This window comes from Saccostrea cucullata, unplaced genomic scaffold (genome assembly GCF_032062105.1).
Source record: "Saccostrea cucullata isolate Sc308-1 unplaced genomic scaffold, CSIRO_AGI_Scuc_v1 ctg80, whole genome shotgun sequence".
NCBI lineage: Eukaryota > Metazoa > Mollusca > Bivalvia > Ostreida > Ostreidae > Saccostrea > Saccostrea cuccullata.
This window is the reverse complement of record NW_026933907.1, coordinates 297,353-319,207: the sequence shown is the minus strand read 5'-3', so window position 1 is coordinate 319,207 and position 21,855 is coordinate 297,353. Positions and strand designations below refer to the sequence as shown.

The following is a 21,855-nucleotide window of genomic DNA, read 5'->3' as shown; positions in this document are numbered from 1 at the left end:
TACCATGTACAAAAATAGTCTGGATAAAAATGGTATTATTTACAATCATTTTTTGTGACCTTGTATAGTTATTAATTTGATCATATCAACTTTTTTGATCCAGGTTCGAGATTTTAATAGTTTTTTTTTCTACCACAAATACTTACGTCGCGGGTTCGAATCCCACTGTGGGACGTGGAGACTGGTCCTTCGGATGAGACCGTATTAACCGAGGTCCGTGTCGCAGTATAGATGCTGGCACGAAAAATATCCCTCACTGCTTAATGGCCTTAAGTGGCGAGTACAGAACAAAATTTGTAGCTCTCCACCGGCAAGAGGTGGCGTCTCCATATGAGTGAAAATACAATCAATCAATCAATCAATCACGAATATACCAAATCATGTTGACCCTCCCGATGTCTTATGTTATTACGTCAGGTTCGGACATATTCCAATAGTATCTTCACCTATCCTATTGGCAACTCTAAAGCCTGCTTGTTATGAGCCATGTAGAATTTTAAAAAGATAACGAGACATAGAGTACTATTCAAATCCAAAAATATATATATACATGTACATGTATATCGAGTAGAACATTGAACCATGATAGTAGTATGTATCTCCAACTTTGCCGCCATACATTTTCTGACAGGACTTCTATGATAAGATAACACGGAAAGTGCACGTGTCACTGAGAGGTATTCTATTTCTAAAGAAGTATTGTTGGAGGAATGAACAATTGGTTTGAATATGGCCAGTGAATTCACTCTCTGTCCAGTTTGTGGTAAACTCTTTGTGGATCCTGTTACCTTGAACTGTTTCCATACTTTCTGTTTGAAATGCATAACAAACACTAAAGAAAAGTACGTTTGTACTGTGTGTGACAAAGAAGATATCCAAGAAGGACAAAGATGCTTCCAAAAAGACAATTTTATGGAAACATTTTGTGACGTCATTAGGATGGAAAGGAAGCTCAGTGACGTGTGTTTTTCTTGTACTGAATCAAGTGCTGTGAATTATTGTTTTACCTGTCAGAACTCTTATTGTGTAGATTGTTCTAAGTTGCAGCAATCAAAATGTAATAATAAACACAAAATCTTACCATTTACTTCTGTTCTCGAATGTGGATTTGATAAAAGAAAATCGCAACCGGACTTATGTGAATTACATCAGTTGGATGTTTCACAATTTTGCATGACCTGTAAGAAACTCGTATGTGGGGATTGTGTCATTTCGGATCACAGAGGACATTGGTGTCTTCCTACCCAGAAAGCTCTGACACAGTGTGCTAGTGACATTAAGAGGACATCAAAATCCTTGAAAAGTTTTCATCAACAGTTTCATAAACAAACTATGCTTGTTTTGGAGTATTTATCGCTAGAAGAAAAAAGAATTCAAACTGAAATCAAACTTATGTTTGAAAGTATACGAAAACAGTTAGACGAAAGGGAGAAACTATTAATCAAGGACGTTAAGCTCGTATTTGACAAGGAGAAGAAAAGTTTAGAAGAGCAAGAAAAAAGGTCTTCCAGAATGTGCTCTTCCGCATCCGCTGCAAGTTCTAAGCTAACATTAATCAACAAATATGGCACTGCCACAGAGATGCTGTCCTATCACGCCAAGGTCAGGGATAGCGACCTATCGAAATACATCGAGTCCAATGTGCAACTACTCCCAAAAGCTGTCGTATATCAATCATCTTCATTGATGTCTGAAATTGACACTCTTCTTGAAAGGTTGAATTGCGCCATCTCTTACCAGAGAGGAGATTATGTGAGGCGATTACTGAACAGGTAACAAGTCCTACGCCTTCCATTGATCAATCCATCAAAATCAGCAATGATGATGAATCAATTCTAATACACTGAAAAGCACTCATTAATAAAAATGTGTAATACTGTTTAATTCATGAAAATCTTTTTTATTTCTTTTTTTCCATATGATTTGTACTTTAATGAATATCATCACAATAACAAATTTAATATGAGAATAGACATTTAGACATTTACAAGAAAGACAGTAATAAAACCTATTTGTATCATACAAATAAGATGTCGTTTAACAACAGCTACAACGATGTATTGCATCAATCCCGAATAATTATCATTCACACTTATTACAGTTTATGACTTTTATGATCTTCAAGTTCATCAATTTGTTTCATATTTTCTCCTCAAAGGTACCTGTGATTTTATCTGGTCTTGAGAGACCTTAGTGTGTCCGACATTGCCCTTCAGATTAGCCGTCGAATACACATTATGTGACTCTTGTTTCATCTCTCTTTTTGCAGTTGCAGCGACCGGCTTAAGGACACTTGCTCACACAAGGGAGACAATTAATATACTTGTCAGGGCAGAAATCCATTTAATTTTCCATCAACCAGACTGGATCTTCTGCTTGTGCTTAGTGGTCTTCGGATGAATCCATTTCTTGAGTGTGTGATTGATTCCGTTGAGTTTATGGATCCATTGACGGACGGAGTTCGCATGCTATGCGGACCACCATTCATCGGCTCCACCGTCTTCACTCTCGGAGACACTATTTTTGGTGAACGACATTTGGATTTGAAAATAGTTATTATAAACACAATCAGAAAGGCTCCTGTAGCACCGCAAGCGCAACCAATCCCAATGCCCAGCATCAAACGATCTGAAAATTTCAAAGCAGTCACATTTACTATTAACTTGCTTTTAATTGTCAATAATATAAGTTTTAAAACAGTTATCTTGATCTATTCAGGTAAAAAAAAAAGCACATACGCATCTTGAAAATTAAGGGCCTTGCCCTGGATGATTAATCCCTTCACTTAATTAATGTAGAAAAGGAACATTTATAAGGTCATGAGGATTACGATTTTTTTTTCTTGTTAAAAAATTAAAGAAGTTGGTACATATTAAAAATGAGGGATATTTCGTTAGAGTGTCACGTATATTTAAATTGACAATTGACAAGTTTGAGACCAATGTCTAATAGCAATGGTTTCATTTATGTTGTAGTTCATTTTTTGATAACTTATCTTGAAGTTTTGTATTATTTAAGAATTATTTGTATATAAGCAATGTAAAAAAAAAATTGAGGAATGCAATCAAAAATGCATTTTAATCGATACTTATTTATCTATTGTAATGTGTTAAATGAATGAAAGAAGACACAAACTTAAGGAACATATTATAATACTAAATTGTCATCAGATTTTAGAGAAGGTATCTAAAACAGAAAGGGAGAAAAGAAATCACGAAGAAAAAGATACGATTTTAACATATATACAGATGTTGAAATTTACATATTGCCTTACTTCCGGTTTCAATTTCTTTGCTTTTTCTGTTATCTACTTTTAAGCCTTACATTTATTGCATAACTACTAGTATGTTCAAAAGGATAAGCAGATGGTATATAAATGACAAGTGTCCATTTTGAAATGAAATCTTCATTTTGTTTTATATTTTTCTGAAATTGAAAAAAGTTTACCTAGATTGAACATAACTTAGTAAAGAATATTGTATCCGAAGTCAATGTCGAAAACTCAAACTCAATGCCATGGTCATAAACATGTATATATATATAAAAAAAAAAAAAAAAAAAAAAAACTAACACGTGTACCCCCTACACACTCCAAAACATAATTTTTACAAAAAGACTGTCCGGCCCCTCCTCTGCAAATTATTTTGATAAAACTTGCATAATTTTATGTTTGTAACACCAAACTTAAGATTGAACACAACCGAGCTAAAATATTTAAAGAAATATCGATATATTATTTCTAAATTGATTGAGTAATCAGACAAAAATCAAATTCTTAATATGTGAACTTGAATGTTGTTTGTACTATGTCAAACAAGTCAGTTCTTGGTGTTGTTAAACAATATGTTCCAAGGAATTGAAATTGAAGCCTATTTTCAAGATTGGGAATTCCAAATCTTGTTTGGAGCATGAGTTCCATAATTTGTCCCTTAAACGTCAAATACTGTACGCTTAGGTTTATATCATGACTCATTATATGAATGAACTTTGAAAACCGTAAATAAATCAGTTTACAGACTTCAGACACGTAGTATTGTAGTACCATAAGCAGAAACTGCGTGATTATAGGCGCTGAGTATTAACCTAATTACATCTATAAGTTTAATCTAATAAAGTGGATTAATACTTGACAGCTTACCGCTTACCGTGTTTACTTAATCCTTTATATTGAATTAATCTCTCTATTTCTAGCTACAATGTAGTGTGAATCTTACTTAAAAAGATTTTGTAATGAATGAAATCGAATATTCAAGTAAATAATGGAAAACGTTGAATCTAAAATTGTAAGCAATTATAATCTAATTAAGCCTTTACGATGCAAAATGCATATTTCACTACCAAGTGCTCAATTCTAAGCATGCTGTGAAAGTAGACAAAAGCTGGTTTACCATGTGACATACGCTCAATAATTGTAATAGTCACTTGCAAGTCTATATTTCTAAAACTATCATATATGTAAACAATTCTTACCAATGTCATTTTCAATATCTAAAATATTAGGCAAAGGAGTTAGTGAAGCCGTAGTCTCTAATATTATGAAAAAGATACCATTGCCAAATTGTGAGATGTTTGATAAAGATCAAATGATAAAGGTTAAAAAAAAAACTATAAAGTTATCATAAAAAGTATAACCTTCTGATGACGTCACTGGGTTGGATGATATCACCTCCTCAACATGAGTGTATTTGATTAGAAATCCTGTGTAACTAACAGATCCGTCGGATTTAAACTTAAGGAGGAAGCTAGTTCCATTACTGAAGTAAGCACCTGTCACACCATTTGGATATCGAGCGCAAACAGCGGCTAGCTTGGTATTTTCACAAACGTAGTCACCTGGTAATGAGAAAAAGATGGCACATTTTCTTGGATGGATAACCATTAAAACATTGGGAGCATTTAAATATAATGCATGAATCATTTTCTTTGATGTTTTGCTTACCATCATATATCTCCAGTGAATCGAAAGCACAGTTGGTTGATGTTTCTACATCGCTGTATATGATTTCAACCTTAACTGTCCCCGAGGAAACAGTTAGCACCCATCGACAGTTGGAACTCCTAAAAATAAAAGTGCTGCTTTTACACGATCAGAGCTACAAAGTAACTTGCATCTGTCTTCTTGGTATTATTTCAAATAAAGATGTTATCAAAAATTAGCTTACACGTCATATAGCCCTGGAAAGCTTGGCGATGTCAAATATTGTGGCGATGTAGTTGGTGTCAGAGTTTGTTCCACTGTACACCCCGTTCCAGCTATTAAATCAACATGAAAATAAGTCATTCATTTTTTTGTTTATTTTTTAAATCATATTAATTTTTTTTTTGAGAATACTTACGTACATGTATGAATATTAATTCCGCAGCACATATCTATATAAATTATTCATTCCTATGATTCCATACATTGTCCAGTTAAAGTGTTTTAGAACAGAAAGAAACAAATACATCATCCATATTTTAGTATCAAAACGTCTCTGAACAATCATTGAAACGAAAAATTGCCTAAACTTTCAAGAGGTAAAATTGTTCAAAATTTGTTTTAAAAAATGAATACATGTACATGTATTAGTATCATAAATTACAAAATGTTCTATTTACATAAATCCGCTGCAGAAAAATATGCAGCCTCGAATCCAACTGACTGATTAACAGCATCTGTTGTAAATCTCAATGTCATATACTGTGAAGATGACGTCACTATTTTGTCAGAGGCACCCGTTCCACAAATGTTTGATTTCAGTGATGTTCCGGAAACGCTGTTTCCTATTTCATAAAAAAACAATGTCTTTAAATATTGGTCTGGTAAACGACCAACGATACAAAAAATTGCAAACAGGTTCATTATAAAGACCCAAAAATTATTTTAAAAAAAAAAATGCTGAATTTTAAACAAGATTGAAAATCATGTGATATCAGCTTTATTCTCAGTAGCCAGTCTCATTACAAAATTTGATCGTTCTCAAAACATGCTCTGACGTACTTATTCAGTTGGGAGGCAGTAACACCAAGCGCAGATGATAATAGAATGTTACTATGTAAGTAAAATTGGTAAAATTGAAACTGGTAAAGCTTAACTCATCCCTTTCGTCGTATGCTTGTTAGTTAACCATAAAAAGTCAATTAAACATACAGGTATAAATTAGATATTGCAGACTCTGTAGCTTCTTTTTCACTTCGAAATATCAAGGTAGCATATTAATAAAAATATATGTATAGTTTTTAATTGATAAAATAGCTTCAATATATAGAAATGATTTCAAAGTACTTGTGTAAAGAATCATGAAGAAATTTTAACAAAGTACTTGTAAATTTGTAGATGATTAATATCAAGATATGAACTTTTCATTTATCGTGAGGAATGATGGTATAAAGCGTTTTATATTAAAAGATTTTGCATTAACTTACATGTATTCATTTTTGAGGAATTTTATTACTTTGATATAAGAAAAGTAGTTAATTTTTTTTTCTTGCAATGAATACAGGTGCATATACAACTTTAATTAAATACCTTTATAAACAATTAAAATGCTCAGAATACTTTTGAAATAAAAAATAATCGTTTGACACGCAATTACTTTAAATGTCATGAAAGTGTTTCTGCAGTCCTCATTGTATTTGTATTCACGAGATCAAATTTTGTTTCATATTAGAAAATTATCCTTATTAAAAACATTGCACATACTGTAATTCTTTTAACACTGAATAAATATCAGTGCACTTATGATAATATGACGCCTTATCCTTCACTAAATCTTATTCACAATTTAGGGCAGTGAGTTATTTTTGTCTGCATGGATCTTTTTTAGCGCACTGAGTGAATATTTTTACCAGTACAGAACTTTCACTAAATGTAAATTAATTACATTGTAAAGAAGTTTTTATTTAGATACGCTTTGAACAAATACATGGAAATGTAAAAAAAAAAATATATGACAAAAGTTGTCTAATCATAGTTTTTAGAACTAGTTCTGCAACTGCTCGTCGTAGTTGTTGTTAAGAACAACTTACATGTACTATGATTAAAGTTTACATTTCACTACTATGATATAGTCGTTCATATTTTTTAAAAAATCTATTGAACATTGAGAAATGCGATCAAAAATATTGATGGTTAATATTTGTATAGCACATTCTCTATGTTTCTACAAGATCAACCATCTGACCTGCCAGACGGAATAGAGCATGTCTCTATTCCATCTGAACTTCATATCTGTCTTATGATTTTCCTATTTACACGGTATGATTTGTAAGATGTGGCAAGTCACATCTTACAAATCAGATCGTGTAAATAGGGCTTAAGTTGACTTGTCATCCTAAGAATTTAAAAACATTACCCAATCTCAATTTCCTTACCATCATAAATATTGATGCTGTCACCGCTGCAGGCCACATTATAGTTCGTTAGATACAGTACGACTTTATAATTAGAAGATCCACTATCAATGATCCATAAACAGTCTAAATTACTAAAATTAGAAAAAAAATTTAATATAAAATATAAAGAACATATAAAAAAACTTTCGAGGAAAAAGTCATGAATATGTAAAATTAATGAGATCTGGAGATGTGAAACAAGCAGTATTTAAAATCAAAATCCATTTTAACAGGGAGCAGAGCAAACACGGACCTCCAAAGTCATCAGAGGTGGGATCAGGTGCCATGGAGGAGTAAGTATTCCCTCTGTACTCTTTGTCTTGATCAGATAAATGGAAAAATAATTAGTAATTTCAGCGTGTAAATAATGGCTTTACAATGGGAGATAGTAGTGAGTTGCGTTCCCCTGCCTCCCGCTAGGCGGCGATACTATTCCCGGTCCATAGCATCTTGTTTACATTGGATGCGAGATTACTATCGTTCGTTGTTGTATTTTGTTACGTGTGTATTTAAGATCAAAACAGTTGAAAATTATCATGGATAACTCAAAATACGGTTCCTTGAGTATAATTGAGCTTAAAAACGAACTAAGAAAACGAAATGCAAGAATATCGGGTCGGAAAGCAGAACTGGTCGACAGGTAATTCGATACTGAAAACCGCATGCTATATGTCCGACTCTAACATGTGTAATTTCTGTAATTAGTCAATCAAGTAATGCCGTAAATATTTGCAAAATTAAACTATTAAAAACATGATAAAAACCGAGTATTTGTATTTTTAACAGACTTGACGCATACGATAGAAATGCCGACTTTGGAAGAGTTGAGAAGCTTGACCCAGATTTTTACATGATATTACCTGATTACGATACATACTCGGACGTCAATTCTGATTCCCCATTCCATGGTTTGACTATGGAAACGGTTCAAGCCTATTTTGAACTATTTGAAAAGAAGTTTGATAATCATTTTATTCAACTGTACAATGATAATTTCTTAATATGTTACCGTATCTCCATTGATAGTAACCCCTTCACATACATAAAAGGCAAGTGTCGTGCCGAAATGAGAAAAGGTGTGTCGTATACAGTTGATCTCAAAATAACTGATGAGGGGTCAATATCGGAAGCTCAGTGTGAGTGTGCTGCAGGCATGGGGCCTAATGCACACTGTAAACATGTTGGAGCTGTCATGTATGGGGCGGTAATGTTTGCAAAACAGAAGTTCATCAAGACAGAAGAAACTTGCACACAGCGTTTACAGACCTTTCATAAATGTAAAAGATTTAAAGGTAGCCCAATGAAATCAACAGATCTACATCTACCTGGTGCTGATGAATTTACAACTGTCAACTTTGACCCAAGACCAGAAAAATTTCAAAATAACCCAGCATATCCTGATCACTTCCAAAATGTATGGCTCAATTTCCCTGGAGTTTCTAAAGTCCCAATATTCCAAACATTTACCCCTGCCAATATGATGGCAGTGGCACATGACCATGACTACTTAAAACTGACACCTGAAGACCATTTCCTTCAAACATCATTCATTTCTCATATATCCAATTCTCAAATTGAGAAGATCAAACATCAAACAATGGGGCAGGGCAATAATAAAACTTGGAAAGCGGAGAGAACGAAGCGTTTAACTTCATCAATGTTTGGGCGGATATGCAAATGCACAGAGAGAACTGACAAAAGAAAACTTGCTCAATCTCTCACAGTTACCAAAAATATAAAATCAAATGCCATTGAACACGGCCACAAGCATGAATCAGTTGCCATAAAGAAGTTTAAAAATGATCACCATAAAGATGTGCAGGCAAGTGGCCTAATAATTTGTAAAGATTATCCATTTCTAGCTGCATCACCAGATGGAATCATAAATGAAGAGGAACTCGTAGAGGTGAAATGTCCATATGTTTCTAGAAACAAGAAAATTTCACCGACTACAGTGCCATATTTGAAAACAAACCAGGAAGGGAAATACTTTCTTGATAATAATCATGATTATTTTTATCAAATACAAGGACAACTTCTTTGTACTGGTGCAAAATCTTGTATTCTGATTGTTTGTTTAGCAAATAATTTGACTGTAAATGACATTGCGTATATTCAAATCAAACGGGATGATACATTCATACATGAAATGCTAGACAAATTAGAAAAGTTTTACACCAATTTCTTCAAGGATGCAGTACTTGAAAAATATTACTACAAGTCCTACAACGACAATGAGTGGAAATTTGACATGACATTGAATTTCAGTAAAAGAAGGTACATTTTACATGTAGAAAAAGTTCTTACACATTCCATACAGTCAATTGATCTTGTGAAATAGTCAAATCTCAAATGTTCATGTATTATGACTTGGTAATGTTTACATGATTAAAAGTTTAAGAGATATGACTGTTCAAAATTTAAAATGCACTTAATTTACATAAAACAATCAAGCATCTGCTGGAATAATTCCAGTGCGAAAATTGCACAACATGTAACAAACGAATACTATATCTGATGATAAACATGCCTCAGTACTTTTAAGAGGATGTGTTAAAATTTGATATGTTTTTCCTAAACCAATAATCCTTTCAATATGAACCCTTTTGCTTGAAACTTTTCTGTCACGCAAAACTGTAGTACCTGACATTCTATTTCTGTTTTTAAAAAAAGTAGGAATATTTATTGTAATATCTTTTGTAGCAAATATATCTTGTACATTAAAACCTTTGTCAGCCATTAAACTATCACCTTGATCACACAGATTTTTCAAACTACTTCTTTCTACAATTTGTCTGTCACTGGTTGAACCACTATATGCTGGACTAATAAAACTTATGAGACCCCCTGGTGTACAACCTATCAAAGCTTTCATCGTGTTTCTGTTTTTATAGGTTGAAAATGTGGCTTGTTGTGCTCTTGGTGAACTTGGTTTTTTAATAGGAAACTCAGTTGCATCTAAAATTGCTCTAGTCTTAGGAAATTTGGCTTTAAAATCTGAAGGTGAAAAATATCTGACAAGGGATTGAGGCGGCCATATGGACACCTCTTGCCATTGCTTTGACATGAATATAATCCAAGTATAAACAATATTTTTTACAGTGCTCTCAGATACATTGAAAAATCTAGAAAGTTCAAAGTTTGTAGTGTACCTTCTTAATTTCATTAAAGTCATAAAAAATTGATCTGGAATCGACACTCCTGTCTTTACTTATAGTTCATATACATAATACGCACTCTAAAAAAAATATAATTAAGACAATATGCAGCAGGTCCAAGTGAATAAAGTACATACATAAATTTACAATATGTTTCTAGACCTGTATAAAAGTGAATGGCAGCATCATCTTTTTCAAAATGCTCTACTGAAAATAATGGTTGTGATTGTGTTTGTGTCTGCATTTCTCTAAATTCTGGACTATATGATGTAATGTTAGTATCATTGCTTGTTGACTCATCAGCTGACACAATCTCTTCAACAAAGTCTACATTTGATTCATTAATGCTGTCCTCAAGGTCACCATGGCAAGCTTCCTCAAATTTTCTCTTTTTCTGCACCCGGCCTTCTACTCGAGAAGATCTTGAAGTTGATGCCGCCGATGACTTTGTCCAGCAGAAAATACTAGGGACTGAAGAGCTCTTTAGTCTTCCATGTAATGGTTTCTGTCCTGTTGATAAACAATGTAGTGTATATCTATTCATACTGAAAACGCTATTTTTATTCGTTTTCACATATGTGTGCTTCAATGAAAATTTTTAATGCAAGTTAAAGAACATGAAAATAAAAAAAAAAGTGGGTTGTATGAAAATACAAATCGGCTATACACACAGCGGACACAGTTTGCAAGAAATGTTATCTTTTCATTTGCTACAACATTCGATAGTGAACAAAAGAATGTTGATTAACAATACCTTGTATTGTTTCTGTCACGTAATCGTCAGGTTTAAAATGTCGTTTGCATACAACGGCAGACTTGGAAGGCTCCCACAACTTTCTCGTGTGTTCGTCCAAGCGTTTAATTGCTATAATCCACTTGTCTCTCCTTGATTTTTCGGTTGGGAACTGATGCCCGCCTCTTTTATGACATCCAGGTACACAGCAGCAACTACTGGGCATTGTTGTATGTTCTAATTCAACTTATTACTTACTTATGTACTCTTATCGTTATTGTTTCACGTGTGTTTACTACGAAGCGGAAGTATCACAAGGACCGGGACATGTAGCGCCGCTATGTTAGGAACGATAACTCACTACTTTAAACCATTGAATGAGTATGAAAAACTCAGTTTTACTGATAAGGTCTACGTATTGACCACAGAACTTACAAAATGATGATTTCGAAAGAGATTGTCATACTTAAACGTAATGCTAAAAATGAAATGATTGAATAATATTTCAATCAGATTCATATATAGATCAGTTGATGCGCACGTAGCTATTTAGGCTAAAATCATGTTTCATTGCATTTTTAAAATTGTTTGTCTTTTGTTGCTTGATATGATTCATTTTGTGGTCTTGTGCCTCCTTGACAGGTCCAACATTTTTTAGGATTTTACGTCGTTTATTTATTTATTTTTGTATTCTTTACTTATAGTTCATATACATAATACGTAGTCATTTGTGTTTTTTTTTATTTTGCGTTTAAAGATATATCTAATAAGAAGTACTTTTTTTCACTTTTTCCTATCATTAGAAAGGAATAACATGTGCATGTAGATAACGAACTGTATTCGAGCTCAGAAGTCCATTAAACATTACAAAATAGGAGCAGAGCAAACACGGGACTTCATAATATCAAAGGCGAGATCAGGTGCCATATGTTGGAGTGCGCATCCTCTGCCAACAGGTTATATCCGCCGTGTGCTCCTTGTCATGTTTGGGAAAAATGGGAAAATTCACTAGTCAATTCATTGTGTAAATAATGACATAGCAATCCTTATGAAAAAAGGTCAGCATTTGACTTAATAATAGAGTACATTTGCTGAAAAGGTCATTGTATCGAACTTACAAGATGAGGACTTTAAACGAGACTGTTGATATTCTTGTTTCATCAACTTGTTTGTCAAAAATTTACCTCGTTTTAGAAATTGTTCATACGTAGAAAATGCTCTTTCGTATCGAATCAACTGAGAGATACATGTATAAACTCCGTATGCAGGTGCCAATTGATTGTTGGAAAACCTGGTCTCCAAAAAACACATTTAGATATTGTCAACCAGATAACCTACCTGCTATATGTACCAGCACCACTGTTATAGCCTGCTGATGTGAAGTACTGGATACTTTGGCTAGCACTCAGTGATGATGAGGAGCCGCTACATTGAGAGAACACTGTAAAAGACATATACATACGTGTCACACGATCAAATTCATTTGAGGTTAATATTAGTGATCTAAATGTTCATTCAAACTTAAAAAGACTAAGTAGTACGCAAACTGTTTTTGACATGATGAGTGTTAAATTTATTTACAACCGATTAATGTCTTTCACATTTAAATTTAAAAAAAGGCCTTCGTTTCAGAACACGTTTTCTCTCATATATTGTAGTTTGATATGTAAGAAGTGTCTGTTTTCTGAGGGTAAGGTAATTTTTTATGTTATTTCAAACAAGTGATTTTTACTGCTTGATTTGAAAGAAAGACAAACGATAATGTATATTTGTATCTGCGTGTACTTGAATATACATGTAATATCTAAAATGTTTTATGTGCCCTACATTCACATATTTACCTTCTTTCTTAATTACTTGTCTGGAGAAGAAAATATGTGCTAGCATTTGCTGAGATGATCACAAGTATTATTTCTTATAGATAGATTCTAAATTATCTGTATATTTATGTTGAAGTGTAAAAATATATAGTAAAAGCCGATATGTACATACACATGTATGCTGATACATTGATGCTAAATTTCAAAAATGCTAAGTTCCCTGCCGTTAAGCCTGCATTTCATATACAAATATAACTGTACATTTATCTGTCCTTACCATGACCGATGAGATTGAGGAGAATTATGCCAACGATTGTTTCACATTTGCTGTTCTGGAGGCGAAAGGACATCTGTGATCTTAAAATATAACAAAGACAATTATGATTGTGTTGTGTTATGTAGAACATCGAATTACAAGTGTAAAAATATAAGAACAATTGTTACATTACTACATTCCTCATTGTTAGCCCAACAGACATTCATTCATACATCAAGATACAAGATTCTTTCTTGTGTTCGTCAGTACTTGAACTTTTCAAACTTACAAACCATTTGTTTCGCAAAGTTATAAATTGCACAATAAATGGATGATACAACAGTTTTCAGAAGAAAAGTTAAAAAAAACATGAACGAAATCCATGAAGGCTTGTCATCTAAAACAAATCATGCCAAGAAACTGGACTGAAATTTCTATCCAAACTATAAAGCTAAGTAAGGGCACATGCTCTATGTATATTACGATCTACATATCATTAACATTTATAATTTTTTCTACACTGCATATGAAGAATCTAGATAACATTTTATAATGGAGGTATAGTTTAAACTTAAAATGTTGCGTTCAGGAAGACGAATTAATAAAACCATTAGCCAACCTCTAATCTGTATTGGCAAGAACGTTATTAAACGGCTTCGTTAGTGTTATTTGCCTTACTGTACCCTTGATTTTCTGTGATCATTTATTTCTTATGAGTAAAAATAAATTGCCTCTGTTTTTCTATGTAATATGCAGAGTTTGTGATCATAAGTATATTTTGTAAGAGTGTAAGGTACAAAGTAAAGAGAATCAATCAAATATAAATGACAAGGTTACGGGAATTTAAGCCCCAATATGAACCATCTAAGAACAGAAACTATGTTATAAGTCATTCTTGATTTTCTGAAGCGGACAAGTTTTAACTTCGGAGTGAGATGCTGACGATAATTCCAAGCTTCACATTTTAGACTCACGTACGCCAAGCATTTTTTACCTGCATTATAATTCTAGTAATTAACCCTAGTGACTTCTTTGTGACAGAACCTTGGTGTGTGTAGAATTAACATTATTTACACCATGACATGCTCCATAATAAATCTATTAGATTTGTTAGGGGGGCAAGGACCCAAGAAATGCACAAAGACAAGTGACAGCTGACGGGCTCTCTTTGATCTGACCAGGATTTGTTTTCTTTGATTTAGCAGTGTTACAAAAGCATGCACCTGAACTTGAAGCATTTCAAAAAATAGATCATGCCTTGTAAAAAAAAAGAAGAAAACTCAGTGATGTAAATAATCATTACTTGTCTAATCACAGATACGTAAAGTCTGGCAACAAATCATTACTTTTTATTCATTATATAAATCTTATAAAAACAAAATACAAAATTATATAAATAAATGATTTCTTATTTAGTATCCCAGTAAACAATGATACTGAAGAATATTTTTTTTTACTTATCTACTATGTAATTGAGTCCTAAGAATAGAGTTTATTTGTGAATAGGTAATTCATTTGATTCTCAAAGAAAAATACTATATGAAAAATGAAAAGAAATGATTAAAAGTCAAAAAATCTTCAGAAAATAATGTCCTGTCACTAAATTTCCTTAATTATACATACATTTGTTTCTTCATGTATATGTATAAACCAAGTAAATCACTTATGTTCGTAAAGTATAATAGAAAGAACTACAAAAGTAGAATAAGAAAGATGAATTACCTGGAATTTCAAATTATTTATTTAAACATTATCATTATGTACACAATATTATGCGTAAATGCAGCTTTAGAAAAAAATTCCTTCCAGTTGCATTTATCATTTATTTAACATTATGTATACATGATAATGTGGAGCACATCTACATATTTTAACTGTCTGATAAACTATCATAAAAAATATCAAATATAGGTAGATCACTATACTAAGTAATTCCTTTCTTCTTAATACTGGATTAACTTTGAATGTTTTAAAACTTGGTGAGTTTTTTAAAAGTCATTTCTTAAAACGTTACATGTACTTACACATTGAAGTTTTGAAGAACATGATTTATGCACATTAGGTTGTTTTCCCCTTTATAAACTCTGGTAAATTGTACTAAAATCTGCACATGACGAGAATCTGTTTGTTCAACAGAAAAGTCAACATTGTTTTTATTTTGATTTATAATAAGGTTCAACATTTCATAAAGTAATCAGGGGTGGAATCGTTAATTATAAAAAGAAACGTTTTAGAATACAAAAAAGACCAATAATTTAAATGACCAGAAGTTTGTCAACACGATAATTTGAAAAAATACGGGCATATAAAACTATTTTGTTAAATAACTAAATACACATGTACCAATAAAGCTTATTCTGAAACATAAAGTTTGCAAGATATATTTCCTAACAAAGTGCATGGATACAAATTCAATTTATTAAGTGAAGATTTTTCAATATAAATCCTATGATCTGTCTAAGTAACAAAATATATCCTTACGATGGGGCAAAAAATACCCCAAACCTTTAAAACCAAAAAGAATATACATTAAGTTCAGATCGATTCTAAGCGTTGGCTATTTGAAAAAAATCATAACAGAACTTTCAGACTTTCCAGTTTATACCGAAAGGGAGAGAAACGAAAATTGAGAAGAGCATGAAAAACTGTTAATTTGTTGACAAGTAACATCGTTGTCTCTAAGTTTCTTTTTTAAAGGTAGAAAATACAGATGAATTGAGAAAGTAATTTGTTCCTTTGGGATTATAAGTGTATGAGGATGACTACAGTACCAGCTCGTCATTAATGGTTAGGAATGATTTTTGTTAATACTAGTTCATGATATTTGTTTTATACAAAACAATCTACACAGATAAGAATTTTTCTATTTCCTTTCCATGTTACTTTCAGAAAATTTTTTTTGGCATACCTACCGCAAAATTGGATTCATCCGCACAAATATAAAAATAATGCAGCAGTCAACATGAAACAGTGGGAAGGTCGGGATAACATGTCACCCAACATGAAAATTTCGGAAAGTGTAGGAAATGCCCCAGAGTGTAAACTACTCAGTTTTATAAATGTCCAATAATAGAAATTCCATAAGATGAAACACATCTGGCCACCGTCCGTAAGTTTGTCGCAGGACAAAGAGAAGAAACAACAAGTATCCAATTGAATTGTAGACTGATGTCAAGTGATTGGGTCTTAAAACCAAAAACCAACAAATTTGGTTCAGGCTAAACGATTATAAAGTACCAATATATGGTTACAATTGTGATTTTAAATATTATGAAGTATCTATTTTAGTGTATTAATTGAGAAACTTCAATAAAAAGTTCGCGTCACAGACGAAATATTGGTCTTAGGATTTTAAGGCTCTCGAAGCAATAAGAAAACAAAGTTCTGTATCCACACTGATTTTTAAATATGGCAGCACGATTACCTTTATTAGACCTCGGCTCAGGTGAGGGATGCCTCTTGAGGACAAAGATCAACATACCTGGAATTATACCTGGAATTCTTACTTACCTTTGTTTATCCTCTCGTCATGAGAACCAGCAGCCTGGACAATGCATTGTTTATGTAATGAAGTGTTTCTGCGATTTATTTTCTTGTATTTGCAGATCCGTGTTTTCATTTTAATAATGGTCAGTTTAAGGCGGTACAAGATGTATCTTTTCTCAATATTAAATATGAAATAGATACCTGTATCACCTATCAGGCAGATTACATCTACTTATACTGTTTAAATGATATGCTATCAATGCATGTCATCTCTACTTGGAATTTAAAATCAGTCCATTAATATTGATATAATTATTTAAAATACTTTCATATATAGAGATGACAAATTGCAAAATGTGCCAGAACTGATGTTACAATTGCAAAGACCTGCTTGAGGGGAATAATCTTCCTTAAGAAGTGGTTATTATTCTTTAAAGCTTTTCAATCGTCATTCAATTTTTAACCATTTTTAAGGAAGGTTGGATAAGATTATACCGATAAATGCAAAAAGAGTTATACAGACTGCTAAACTGCTGTTCAAGTTTACATGTTAATCTACAGGGTTAATATACAAGTAGATCACTTCTTATAATCGTATCTGATTTCAGAATATGTATACAGACGTAGCAATAATACAATAAAAATGTTCTTTTTTTCAAAATATTTCAAAAAGTTTAATATAAGTAGTTTTAATCAAAGGATAATTACTAGATAATTTCTTCTTTCATACGCGGTTTTCATGAAAAACTACTGTTTCTTTGTATATTTGCGGTCAAGTGTAGATGTTCAAAATGAGTGCTTTTGAGAAACCAAAGCCTTTTGTAGACATTTATAGTATCTCAAATTTGTAAAACTGGCAAATACTTCTGAAATACTGAGTACTCCATTGCCTACAATTGATTCACGTGGAACAAAATATCAAGTATAAAAAGGAAATTTAAAGTAATCCAGCAGAAGGAAAGAGCGGGTAAAGTTAGGAATAAACCCACGATGAATATGAAAGCCTTCTTGGGTTTACTTGGCCTAGAAACTCTATCCTTCACCTGAATTCCTCTTCCTTCTTAATATTTTGTGCCACATAATCCTACATTGATGGTGAAATACTCGGTGTTTCAGAAATATCAGCAGAATTTTTTCAGAATTTCTTACCAATACAAAGTTAAAGGAGGTTTTATAATTTGGAAAGCATTCATTTTTGAACATCAATTAACAGACAACAGGAAATAGATAAATGGAAGACTATCCATAAAAGTTACATATTAGTACTTTGCAATTGAATTAATTTAAGGACAATAAGCCTACAGTATAATGGTACTTTTTCAAAAAAAAAATCTTTGTTAGATCATTATACAAAGAGTATTTCAAAATGAAATGATAATTCGTCTTCTATATTATGAAGATCACAACATAAGTTTAGGTAAATAAAGCATTGACGAACGCTCAGACTCTTCGTCACACGTATTTCATAAAGAGTTCTTAATAATTATAAACTGATGAGCTTTTCAGATAAAAAATAATTATAATAATGAATGAATAAGATGCATTACTTGACCCATTTCAAATTAATGCTCTTAAAACTAATTGGTTGGTTTCTACAATAAACTGAATTCACAATGCAAACGACAAAGCCTTTATATTATCTTCCAAGCCTATGGTTAATGGACTTTTTTAAACATGTTGTCCTTGTATTTTATATCAGGACCAACTTTACATTTCACTTTTCAAAATTCGATACACTTGTGTTATGTTCACATTTAGAATAAAATAATTAATACTAGTACTCTTTTTGCCATGTGCCAGAGAGAAGGTATTTACATATGCATATAATAACTATAGTGTATCAAAAAGTAAAACACAATTTATCATCATACAGATGTTCAAGTCTGACATGTCGATCCTGATATTGATGGCATTATAATTTTATAGTATTCTCTATATGCATGCTTCATAATATAAATATATCTACATTTATATGGTCAACTGTAAACTGAAATTATTTTTTCTCAAATTAAAGAGAACAAAATTAGGAGAAACTATGGAAATTATTAAACTTCTGCCTTTTGAGTTTATTTCAAGAAATAAGTTCAGTTTATACATGTAATTTTTTTTATTTTTGCCGAGGCACAGTGGATTTAACTTTCAGAAACATGCTTTACATCTCTCTCTCTCTCTCTCTCTCTCTCTCTCTCTCTCTCTCAAAAGCAATTAATCTAGAAACCATTATCTTAACTTCAAGGATCGTCTAAAGATTTCTTAAATGAGAAAAACTTTTTTAATCATGCTCAAACTAATGTCAAAATATATTAAATATATGAAAAGGGAAAGTCTTACCTTTTTCAGGTGCCAGAAGAATGAAAATCTGCGGAAATTTTTGTTTCTATCATTTAGAAAATCCTGAATTCACACCTGTATAAAACCTCCAAATGTGACCATCCTATGGGAACAGAATGTATTGGTGTACAGGCCTACCGACAGCGGTCCTTCTGATCCCGGAATAAAGGCAGTAGTGACCGGCAGATTAAGGATAACGGATTAAGATCTAGCTAAAAAGTAGATTAAAGACCATGTCAATGTAGATACGTAAACAATCAAATAGATTTGATCGTGTTTTATAATCGAACAAGCAAAATGTGAAAAAATAATCACTCTCATAAATGAGTTTTCCTGCTCTAGACATTTCTTGTTGAAGTTATTTTTCCAACAAAATAATGATTTTTAAACCTAAATACATTCTTCTACAGTTATGCATTCTTTTTTAAAGCTCAATTAATGGTGGGTAACGTTTTGTTTCCCGTGATAACAATTGTTAAAGGTTGAGAAATTCTTGTAATGCGCTTGTGAAGATCTCTTTACAATGTAGAAATCTCCCTAACAAGATCACCAGCGATCCACAAATCGGCCATCCTCACCACACAACAAAAGACCCTCCCAAAAACCGCAACAGAGGGGAAAAGAGGATTGTGAAATTAGGAAACAATTCTTCTTTATGCAATGATTTTCATAATGACTTATTTTTTGTGGAGCTCTCGACAGCTTTTTGAGGTAGAGAAATGTTGTAAATGGGGCAATGCGCAGTCACTGTAAAGTTAATGATGGCTCTATAAATGAAATCAATTGTTCAGTTGGCGAGGTCGTCACGAAATCGGCTGATTTCCCAAGTTTTGCGATTTTTATGTTTGCATTGCCTGACATAGTTTTCGTTCACCATGGGTGTTCGGTGTCCATAACTTTGAATTTTTAAAAAGTATGCATATTATATCTATAATTGATTTGAAAATTACATAATTCGTGTCTAATGATGGCTTTTAGAGAAGGAAAGAATAAATCTGCGATACCCATCTAGGTAAGGGTCATACCTGGTGAAGAATCCCTCGGTAAGATGGCAGTCAAAGATAGCACTTTGATATGTCGACTGATCATGCTTATAGATTTAACTTTGTTACAAATCTAGAAACCATGTTGAAAGAAAAGTTTGAAAATTATTACTAAAAGATAAGTATGCATAAAAGTTATCCCATTTTATAACACCCCCCCCCCCAAACAACAACCACCACAGAGAGAGAAGGAGGGGGTCGCAACTTTTTTTAAATTTTAGTTCTTTTCATGCTTAACGGATCATTTGAGCTTTATATGTTTCTGTCGCTCTCTCCATTACGAAATGGTTAATTGTTATGATTTACGAAAATGCAAAGGTTGTCTAATGAGATTTTTTTTCGAAATGCTTGTGTAATACACTTAGATGGGTGTTAACTTTTTACATGAAGTTTTCAGAGTGTTGGGGACATTCATAAAAAGAATCGTGATTTTTATATTTAATTTATTTATCTCACGCCTTATTGTTAATTGCTACTGTTTAATAAAGAAACAGAGGTATTGTTGGTAAAATTAGAAGTGCTTTATCATTTTTTTTATAAATAGACTTTAACTCTTGTCAAATATGATAGATTATAGGGGATAATGAAATTTAGGAATAATTAATAACTCTGATTTATGTTACGTTTGAAAAATATCAATTCTGAAAAGGCCTTCAAACGTCCTCGTAATACTGCTTCTGTGTGCATTATTTATCTATAAAATTGAATAAAGGAAATGCAAAAAGTAACATATTCTTATTTGAAAATTCTTCTGACTGATTTTAATGTTACACTAAAAGTTAGTGATTTTGAATCAGTTGTCCAAGAAAGATGATCTTGTAAATATTATAGATTTTATATTTCTTTAGTGTTTAAAAAATGGATTATAGAATTAACTTGCAAAAATCATTTCTGAAAAGTGGATTACTATGGATTTTTCATATGAACACTATCGGGTTAATCTTGTCGGTTAAATCTCGCGTGACTCATTTATAGTACAGTCTCAAGTAGGGTCACCAGCAGTCCCCCGACCAGACATACGTACAACAGACAGATAAACAGACAAGGGGCAAATCCTGTTCACATCGTTTTTTAATCTGATTTAATTACAAACTTTTTTTGTTTTAAAGTATTGCAAGACTTTTTTTGTAATGTGAGTACTTTGTTTAAGTGCCATGTAAATTAAGGTCTATTATGAAATTGAATCGACGGGAATATTAACATTTTAAACACAACAATTTAAACAAGAAATGTAAAGGGAAAATGTTCCCATGCTAGGAAGTTGTACAATACATAGAATTTTCTTTATCTATGAAAAACAATGAGATAAGGGAATAATTCGTCATTAACTTCCTTTAATTCACTGTATATCACGTGTTCACGCATAACTAGATAATAGACAATACATGTATAATTATACTTGAAAACGAGAGAGAGAGAGAGATTACCTTGCTTTTTGTATACATCCTTGCTTTTGGAATTTATCCATGATGTTCGAAGTTATTTTTTAATTCCATTTCACTACAGTTTATTTATTAACAACATTTTAATAATCACACATTCCTATATGTGGTGTGGTTTAAATTTTACTCTTAAGAATTTATGAACCTCAACATAAAAAAAGTTGTGAGAAAAAAAATCTGATTAAGACAATTGACATAAAACAAAAGTGAAT

The 21,855-nt window shown here is 32.2% G+C and overlaps 2 protein-coding genes across 3 annotated transcripts; one reads left to right on the top strand and one right to left on the bottom strand.

The window, feature by feature from the left end:
- The first annotated feature begins 716 nt into the window (after positions 1-716).
- Positions 717-2,349, top strand: LOC134239590 (RING finger protein 207-like). The gene is made up of 2 exons (XM_062721774.1): positions 717-1,772; positions 2,270-2,349. Exons 1-2 carry the CDS (start codon positions 730-732, stop codon positions 2,316-2,318), a joined length of 1,092 nt encoding a protein of 363 aa, XP_062577758.1. The 5' UTR covers positions 717-729; the 3' UTR covers positions 2,319-2,349.
- Positions 2,327-20,286, bottom strand: LOC134239589 (embryonic protein UVS.2-like). Of its 2 annotated transcripts, XM_062721773.1 has the most exons (11): positions 20,184-20,286; positions 19,159-19,370; positions 13,363-13,442; positions 12,604-12,706; positions 7,354-7,466; positions 5,599-5,763; positions 5,163-5,253; positions 4,940-5,058; positions 4,633-4,833; positions 4,471-4,488; positions 2,327-2,628 (listed from the first exon to the last, which is right to left on the bottom strand). In XM_062721773.1, the coding sequence occupies exons 3-11, from the start codon at positions 13,433-13,435 to the stop codon at positions 2,327-2,329; spliced, it is 1,185 nt and encodes a 394-aa protein (XP_062577757.1). In that variant the 5' UTR covers positions 13,436-13,442; positions 19,159-19,370; positions 20,184-20,286. The 2 variants fall into 2 exon arrangements, with proteins under 2 accessions (XP_062577757.1, XP_062577756.1); XM_062721772.1 differs by lacking the exon at positions 4,471-4,488.
- Between the last annotated feature and the right edge of the window lie 1,569 nt (positions 20,287-21,855).

Coding starts and splice junctions, on each gene's coding strand:
- LOC134239590 (XM_062721774.1), top strand. CDS start 730: ATGGCCAGTGAATTCACTCTCTGTCCAGTTTGTGGTAAACTCTTTGTG. Junction 1,773..2,269: donor GTGAGGCGATTACTGAACAG/GTAACAAGTCCT, acceptor CTCTTTTTGCAG/TTGCAGCGACCGGCTTAAGG.
- LOC134239589 (XM_062721773.1), bottom strand. CDS start 13,435: ATGTCCTTTCGCCTCCAGAACAGCAAATGTGAAACAATCGTTGGCATA. Junction 12,707..13,362: donor CCTCAATCTCATCGGTCATG/GTAAGGACAGAT, acceptor TGTCTTTTACAG/TGTTCTCTCAATGTAGCGGC. Junction 7,467..12,603: donor GGTGCTGGTACATATAGCAG/GTAGGTTATCTG, acceptor TTCTAATTTTAG/TAATTTAGACTGTTTATGGA.